Consider the following 9592-nt stretch of genomic DNA (forward strand, 5'->3'; position numbering starts at 1 on the left):
TGACCCACTCACATGCAAACAGTGGCATTCCAGCTGCAGCCAAGCACTGGACACTACAAATATTTCTGGAGTGGGTTGAAGATTACTTCACAAGTGATCAGTGAGCCAACTGGGGAAGCATTTTCCTGCTTTACCAACAATCTGGCTAAGCCAACTGATAGACAAAGAAGAGCCATTTGGGGAGGAAGAGGCTGATGGCAGTGGAGATGATGCAGAGATGACAGCAATAAGTAAGCAAAGAGAGCAAGACTAGCAGCAGAATTACAGTCCTGGACTGTAGGAAAGCAGATTTTTGGCCTGTTCAAGGATCTGCATGCAAGGTTCCTATAGCAGACTTCTCTGAAGAGCCAAGGTACCCAGGGCAACAATCTGATCTTGCAGGACAGCCTCTTCAAACCTCAAAAATGGTCCATTGTGGCATGCTGGAAGACACAGGGGAATGGCAGAGAGGTAGCTGAATGGACAGCTGAATCTCCTGCCTCAGCTTAAATGCTGAATGCAAAGAAGGCTGAAGCAGGAAGAAGTTAGATAGAAAGAACATGGAGATTGTGAACATGCAGAAGAGCTGGAGCAACCAAAGGATGCCAAGAAAAATCAAGGAATTGTTATATAGGCATGCAAGGACAAAAGGATGCCTAATATTAGTTTAGTTAGTTCTCAGCTGTGCACAGGACCCAGCAGCTAATGACACAAAAGACCAATGGTTTTTTGCCTCAGTTTTTCCTAGTTCCTCCTCACATCTCACAGTTCTTTGAGGACAGTGTCAGCATCTGAAGGACTGAACCATTACTCACAGCAAAGGAAAGTTAAGCATCAGACAAGCTAACTAGGAGCAGATAGGATGCATTAGAAGATGCTAAGGAAGCTAGCCAATACTATGCTAGCAAGGCTACTCTCGCTTATCTTCAAAAGACTAAGTCACTAATCAGAGGATGATCCTGGTGAATGCAGAGGCAGAAAACACATTCCTCTTCAAAACAGGTAATGATGACAATATGAAGAACCAGAAGCTGGTCAGTCTTGACAAGCTGGCAAGAGTATGGAGCAAGTCCTTCTGGAAGTCAGTGCCAGGAACTCAAAGGACAGAAAAAAAAGCAACTCAAATCTACACTAGCTGTTCCAAAGAATAAATCATACTTGTTTGCAATTTTATACCATTTGTACTAAGGTACAAATCTCTCAAGAAACCAAAACGCGCACACAGATCCTGGGTCATTGTGCTGCCTTCTGATTTCATCTAGCTGCACATACTAGGCTTCTTCAAACACATAGTTAAAATTTTACAATACTGGATGATCATATGGGATTTTTGGAACATCTATTTTCATTAGAAGAGCAGGCACTTCATCTGTACTCCCCACAGCCCAAAGCAACCTGCCTCAATATAGCTGAAGGCTGTAGAAATGTCAGCTGAGTACTTGAGAAGAACCTACTGCAACAGCATAAAATTCATCGAAAATACCTCTTTGCCTCCACTGAAGTATCAATGCTACAAATCTCATGTGAGCTGAAATAATGGCCTGTCACTCTCCTACACTAATAGCTTCAAGAACTTCTTCAAGAAAGGTGCCAACACCACTTTGTCAGAAACCCCCTCCTGAACTGTACAGAAGTATTCACTATTCTGGGGAACTTGCCAGCATGACAGTATTTACTGTATGACTAATATGCATTAATGAAGCACAAATGGACAACTATTTACTTGTGCTAATAACTAAACCACTTTATTAGAGCTAAGGCCTCTAGCATGAAGGATTGCCAGGCTCCCCCACTTGCCAAAATTATGTCAAAAAATGGAGCCAATGTGTAAGACATCAAGAGCTACAGCCAGTGTGTAGTAGAGTCTTAAGTCATTGTTTAACATCCAGCTTGCAAAGGACCAGCATGCTCCAAAACCACTGGCTGTTTCCGAGAGCTTGTCTTCATTGTAGAGGCTAGAATTTCAAATATGCACACTGGTTGTACCAGTGGGCAGGCCACAGCTATCTTAAAATAGCAGTAAAGCCTGAGAGCTTTGCTGAGCATTTGTGTTCTACCTTTGACTGCTCCCTATTCTTTCAAAATCAGAAATAAAAACATGTATCTTAATGCCTCACATTAAAATATCAATACTATCTAGAATAAAAGGCCATCAATACCAATAATATGGCCTTTTGTTCATGCAGGATGCCTGAAAACTGATCAATTTGGTAAATTTCCATCCTGAAAAAGCAAAGTCAGCTGTACAAGAACAAAGTCCTTGCTCTGTGCAGCACTTTCCATCCCACCTCTCCAAGAAGGGAACATATTTGCAACACTAGGAATGAAAGATACGCCTCAAAAAGTGGCAGGGTTTTGTGGGAACCTAGGAATAACTTTTTAAAAAGACCACTTCAGATTACATTATATTAGGAATGGAAAGAAAAGTTCTTAGGGGATGCAAAAAGAGCAGGTAAAGATTGTTTTCAGTCATAGCTAGTAGTAGCTAGCTATATATTTATATTTATTCCTAGCTTTACAGAGTAAATGGCACCTTCACCACACCAAGCCCATGGTGAGTTCAGGCTCTGCACTCTTCTTTCAATCAGCAGCTTCAGTTTGGAGTAGAAAATCTGCAAGACTAAAAACAAGGTCCCTGCCATGAGGCATCACATGAACTATAAAGTCTGGAAACTGAACCCACAGTTTCTCTGTCTTGAAACAGGAAAATTCTCTTCTCATATTTGGTCACACAAACAACTTCATGCAGAATCACAGGATCTGTGGTGGTAGTTGGAAGGAGATTTTCTTCCCTTCTTTTTTAGCTTATAAAAATATATATAAATAAGTGCTTATGAAATATCGTCCTTCCTTTGATCAAACACATTCTCTTTAGACTATGTAAGGCAAGAAAATGTACTGGGCATAACTTTACACAAGGTCTCTATCTAGATATATTTCGTGGAAATACTTAAGTATAAGGCAACATTATATCACTGGTCTTTTCCAAGGATAGAGAAGATCTCCCTGAGCCAACTGGCATGGACAACAACACTAAGAGTTATCTGAGCCATAGTGCTTTCTTGAAAAGTGACAGTTCCAAATACACAGCAAAATTATCTTCCTCTTAAACAAAATTATCTTCGCCACTGGTTACTATTTACTCATATGTAGAGCACAGAACATCTGTAGGAGGAAGGTTCATTTAAAGCACATCCCCCCAAATTATCACTAATGTAATTTCAGTTGGCTATAACCAATGCAGTTTAAAAAAGAATGCATCCATTCCTTTGTATTTCAGGTTTCTATCTTCTTATATTTATGCAGGCATTTGAAGTGTGAAGCTGTCTTAGGACTGGTACTTCAACTCTCATCTGTTAAATTAGAGCTGTTATAAACATGAAAAAAGTCATACTGGTACTTCTCCAAAATAACCAGTTGGTAAACAGCTTGTTAAATATTTACTCATTTGGAAAAGATCCAACTCATGAAAAAAATAAGCAGGATTTTGTTTGGTACTATAGCCTGCTAAACTGATTGTTACCATTGCATCAAAACGTTCTCAGGAAGTTTTGTGAGAGAACAGAAAATAGTCTGTTCATATCAACATGGGTATGTTTTCAGCCTGCAAGTTGCACAGAAGTCAGAAACTAAAGAAACCCACTGCTTTTGATTCTCACACTATCACTAAATGACTGGGGATGGAAGAGACCTCTGGATGTCACCTGGCCCAATCCCCTGCTCAGGCAGGGCCACCTTCAGCCAGTTGCCTGAGATCACATCTGGATGGCTTTGAACAATCTCCAAGGGTGAAGATTTCACCACCTTTCCTAGGCAACCTCTGCCAGTGCTCAGTCACTCTCACAGTGAAAGAGCAGTGCCCATTATCTAGAGGGAAGCTCCTGTTTCAGATCATGTCCACTGGCTCTGGTCACCAGGGAAAAGAGCCTGGCTCCATTCTCTTTACAGTGTTTCAGGCTTTTATAGACATTCCTAAGAACCCCCCTCAACTTTTTCTCAAGGATAAAAGTAACAAAACATAGGCTTAAACATGAATGAAACCAGAGCTAAATCAAGAGACTGCCTGCATTTAACAACAGGGTCAGTCTATGTTTAAGCATTAAATCATTAACAGGAAGATGGAAAATTAAACTTCTTTGCTTTATTTCCTTACTTGATATGCAATATCTATGCTGCTCCCTGACCAATGGTAGTAGCAATGCAAGCAGCAAATGGTATGATTTATCACTCTAGAGTGTTTTGAGTCTTTTCTCTTGATGGGTTGAAAAAGTTCATATAATTGAAAAATGTGGACTGAGCCAATTGAAATTTCTTGCTTGTATTCACCTTAAAAAAAAAAAACCACTTCATGTTTTGCCCACTAACTTCTCTAAATTAGAATACAAAAACAGAAGTGCAAACAGTAAGGTACATATACTTGTGACTGGAAATGTAGAAAGGTAAACTGGTACATCAAAAACCAAGAAAAAAGATTGATGACTATTTCTAAGAAGGGAAACCATAATCAATTGTATATAAGGTTAGTGCAAGATACAAATTTCTTTGACATTATTCTGCTTTATATAAAGCATTCTGATGATACACCATAATGGTGACAAGTACACTTCCACTCCTCTTTAGGAGATAAGCACCACACTTCTATTTTACTGTTAATGAAAATAACTGGTTTTGGGACAACTTTTGGAACAGATTTCTTGCCAAGAAAAATAAAGGCTAGAAATCAAGCTTCAGTTGGTCCTCAATGAAAACTAACAAGCAGCATCAACTCTATCTGTAAAAAACATTTGCAGTCTGCATTCAAGGAGACAGATTTCATAACTTCATATTGGAGGCAACATGTCTTGTAAAAACATTCACTAATGTTCGCGCTGCTTTGTACTTTGTCGGCTCCAGTCCGTCAACCCTCTACACCACATGCGTGTAAACTGTTAAAACAAGAGTACCGTCAATAAAAGATCTGTTGACTGACACCATATTTCACAAATCTGATTACTTTCTGCATTGGCAGTAGCAACATTTCAGCTTTTCCTTATGCAATATGTAGAAGAATGATGCAATGTAATAATGCATCTGGTGTTTTTTCACTTGGCTATGCCCAAGAACTTTGAAAGCCTGCTTGCACACTCTGGTCCTCCCATATTGTCCCCTTAGCCTGAAAAACCCAAACTTCAGGACTAATTTTAGGCAAGCAGAATCTTTGTGCACTTAAGCCTAATAGGAGTAAATTAAGCCACTGTGTGTTTTGAATATTGAAAATCATGTCTTGGGCTTGTATGTGAAGGCTTTGGCAATGGGGGGAGGGACAGGTTGAAGAAAAAAAAAAAATCTGTACAATTGTGTCCTGGTTCTGACCAAGACAGGGTTAAAGTTTGCAGTAGCTGGGAGGCAGCACTGCTAGGATAGGGAGGTTATTCTATACCACCTCACCTCATTGCCCAAGGTGGAAAAAGGGGGATTCTGAGGAGAAGGGGTTCCTTCCTCTTGAGCAAACCTGACACTGGTCAGGTTCCCTGGGCATTTTGTATGTGAAATCGCTCTCTAAGAAACACTTTTGTTGTCAACATGGTTGCTGTTACTGCTCCTTTTCTTATCTCATGGCTGTTCCCAGTAAATTGTTCTCATCTTAACCTGCTAGCTTTGCTTTTTATGCCTCTAATTCAAGGGTAAGGATTATTGCATCCATCAAGGTAATTCTCTAATTAAATTAGAGATCTATTCAAGTCAAAAGGGGTTTTTTCCTCCCCCTTTACTAAAAGAGAACCCCTCATCTGTAACTGCCCAATCTAAGCAGGTGATCCCTGAAAATAAAAAGAAAGCAAGTTTCCCAAAAAACCACTCTCACTAAGATGAAGCACTCCAGGAAAACGATATGTCATGGATTTTGACCAGATGACTTCCAAAGGTGTCTTCTAACTTACTGTATTATTTTATTGAAAACAGGGATCAAAGCTGCCATCCTAAAACCTGGAGGACCTCTGCCTAACTGCAGCTCCAGGTGAAGGCAGGGCAGTGTTGCTATTGTAGTTCTAGTATTGGCAGCAAATCACCTTCACATCCACAAATCTGACATCACTAAAAGAGGCTTTCATTACAGTAGCTAGCGTCTGATTAATTCTCTTATGCATTTAATTCCTACTCTTGAAGTGCACAAAGCTTCTCAAGTATGATGTGCAATATTCTATACTCTTATCTGATCAAGAGGATTATTAGCAATCCTGAAATCCACAGCTCCGTACACATAAGAGAAAGCAATTTCCATTTTCTCCCTACTTTGTGGCCAAGTACTTGCAAGCCATTTTATACCAAGTTACAAGCTCTTTCTCAAATAAGAATTCAGCTCACGAAAACCAAACTACATTACTTATTACTGAAATCATACCTGCCTCTTGGTCATGAGAAAACAAACAGGAGGTAGAAGGTGGAAGATGAACAGAACATTTGTGTATGCCCAAAATTTTATCTTCATAAACTGAGATAAAAAACCTTATCTTTTTTGTTATTTATGTCACTGAAACTCGTACAATTAAAGCAAAGGGTTAAAGAACTAAATATTCCCCAAGAGTTCAAGTCACTGCACATAAATACTGTTGTGACTACAGATTGCAAAAGAACGGAAACACAGTAAATCATCCTGTTTTTTCTGAGAAATTCTGGGACTATGTTCTGAATTTCCAGGAACAGAAGACAAATACTGCCAATTCTCACTGCAGGATTTTTATTGAAGAGTTCAAGAATTTGGAAAGGACTCCCGAAAGCCAGTGAAAGATAGTATTGATTTTTTTTTTTAACAGAGCTAGAGATTGTTTCTAGGAGAATGCACTCAGTATGACTGTCTATGTGCTAACTCCTGAGAAGGTTAAAATAAATAACAAAAAAAAAAAAGTGCCCAGTGGGAAAGTCAGACCTATACCTTGCCCATCTCTCCAAAAACATTTTAAAAAACAAGAGAAGGTATATTGGCAGCAAGACATTCTAAAGGATGTTCTACTGGGTATACTCACTTACCCAGGTTCTCATTTTTCTTGTCTTGAATATAATTCCAACCTCCAACATGTCAATTTATTCTAATACTGAATTTACAGCATTAAGGTCCAAACCTTGGGATCTCTGGAGCTGCATCCTTCATAGCTTCTCATTCACATTAAGTAGGAAAATGTGCTGAAAAAATGGAATACTTTTTTACACTCTAATCAAGAGCATATTTAGTTTAACCTTCTTTCAGCCCTTTACCAACAAAATGCTTTCACTGCAGCCAAATTTGAAAGACAAGTTGATGAAAGCTCCTAAGTCAGATTTAGTAGGGGTGGAAAAACAGATGTTCAGAGTTTTTTTAATGCAAACTTGAGCTCTGACAGAAGGCACAGTAGTTGTGAATGGGCTTCCACAGCTAGTCTTCAAACTGGTTATAAGTACTTAGGATAGTTAATACACAGTAAGCTTTGACCAAAAATAACTGAGTCACTTTCCCACCATCTTAAGTCACCCCATGTTGCTGTGACATTTCCAGTCTGCTGACTGCCCCAGACTAAAGCAGATTATCTACAGGGTTTGTCAGACAAAGGGAAGTAACAACGAAAATTCATATTTTTACTTCCTATGAACCATTAAAGACACTTTTCACAGGGGAGATTGGCACTAAGTTAAAGAATTTGCAGCTCAAAAATGACTGCCTAGAATGTCAAGTTTCTCTTACATAGCTCTCCTTTCCCTCAGCTTCACATCATGACTCAGATGATGCTCTAAATGAATTGGAAGCATAATTTTACAGTGCATCAAAATTATGAAGTCCAGGCACATCTATTCACATATTCTTTCAAACTCATAGATCCAAGTATAGTAACAGATTTTCGGGACATCCAATTTGTCAAAGTCCAGTCTATTTTTATAGCTGCAAAAGAAGCTATAAAATAACTGCTATGTTTTTTCCTGCTATCAGAGAAAAGCATTCAGGTATATTCAGCTGACAACTCAGCATATACTAACATTAGACTTTTAACTAATTAGCAGTTTCCTGTTGAGGAAAAAAAAATGTAAGTTGATATATTACACAACATGTATGAAACCTAATCCTAGAGAGGTGTTTTTGGAAAAACTGTTGGTTTTATCTGTTTTCTTGTTTTTCTTCCAAATGAGTAGCATGACTGCAGTAATCACTACTAGTCATGTTTCTCTTGGGACAGAAGGAAAAGGTTTTAATGTCACATGACACTGTTTAATTATTTGTGTATCTGCAGGGTCCAAAATCGTAACTGAATCCTCAGGGTGGTAATCATATTAGGAAAACAGAAGATAAAAATTGCAAAGAAAAGATCATATCCAAACTAGCAATTTACAGTTTCATAAAAAAATACAAAGCAAGTATTATGCCAACTAAAACTGCCCAGAGGAAAAAAAAGAGAACTTCTACATGCATTTTTGTCGAGTACCTTTGAATTTAGCTGAGGGTTTTTTAAAATATACTCTTTGTAATATGCCATATTGGCTGCTTAGATACAGCACAATGACTCAAAAAGCACAGGATTTATCCAAGTGTAAAACATCTCTGCCTTTGTTCCTACAAATATAGCATTCTGCAAACTGATACATTCTGGTGCAAGGCATTTTACTGGTACTGTAGCTTACCACCTTTTCTTTGGAAACAAGTGCCTTCTCCCAAATAAGAACTGGCTATTTTAAAGACAAATATCAAATCCATGTATACTAGTGACCCAGTTTTTTTCGGCAGAACTTGAATACAGAATGGTAACAGAGGCTCTGTTTCCAAAATGTTAGCAAAACCCAGAGAATTGCCAGACAGCTATTAGCAGTTTGATGAAAAGTTTGAACGCACAATCAATCACCAGCATACAGCAATATGATGCTACAAGCTGACATGTACATGCAATTTCACAACTTACTATCCGATAAGGAAGATGTAAAAAGGAGTCTGGGCAGCCAGCTAAAGCCATTTGTTCCTCCAAATTTTCTTCAAATTACATCTACTGCTTCCCAGGACCTGCAGAGTACAAACAAACTGTCAGAAACCATACTGAAGACATTTCATCAACTTATTATTGAAAACAGTTGGAGGAGGAAGACCGAGAAGATCAAGATGAGGTGATGAGGATTTGCATCAACTTGAAGTAGAAAATGTGCATATTTGCTGCCTACAGCCTAGCAAACATGTTCAATGTGATGTTTCATTAAAAAACCCAACATAACTATTCTCAGGCTGTGCAGCTCCTGCTTTATCTCCACTGTTTAGGCAAAAATGAAGGCCTCTCTTTACAGGAAAACCCTAGCTCCCCGAGACTATGTTTTCAATTGTGGAAAGAAAACACTGAAGTCTGAGTTAATTAAGATGACAGTCACTTACCACAGAATCATTTAAGTTGGGAAAAACCCATAAGATCACCAACATCTTTATGCAGCATCAGCCTTCGATGCCTGGCTACACAACTTCTAACCTTTACCCTTTTCTGCCTGCCTTTTCCCCCATGGTTTAATTCTCACTCAATATATCACAGTGTCACATACAAATTAATTCAAGTCTTGCACTTGCCCTTCTGAGTGATTATTAGCAGCAGCTTTGCAAGGTGAGTTGTGCTTTCTTTAAAGCATCACTTTGTGATCA

The 9592-nt window shown here is 38.7% G+C and overlaps 1 protein-coding gene across 1 annotated transcript in view; it reads right to left on the reverse strand.

Moving 5' to 3' along the window:
- The window catches only part of GRB10 (growth factor receptor bound protein 10), a 102690-nt gene extending 93763 nt beyond the window's left edge, over positions 1–8927 (reverse strand). Inside the window, exon 1 of the mRNA XM_062500009.1 lies at positions 8877–8927. Within this exon, the coding sequence (XP_062355993.1) occupies positions 8877–8927 (51 nt within the window). The remainder of the gene's footprint in view (positions 1–8876) is intronic.
- Between the last annotated feature and the right edge of the window lie 665 nt (positions 8928–9592).

The sequence above is a fragment of the Cinclus cinclus genome, chromosome 1, assembly GCF_963662255.1.
Source record: "Cinclus cinclus chromosome 1, bCinCin1.1, whole genome shotgun sequence".
Lineage (NCBI taxonomy): Eukaryota > Metazoa > Chordata > Aves > Passeriformes > Cinclidae > Cinclus > Cinclus cinclus.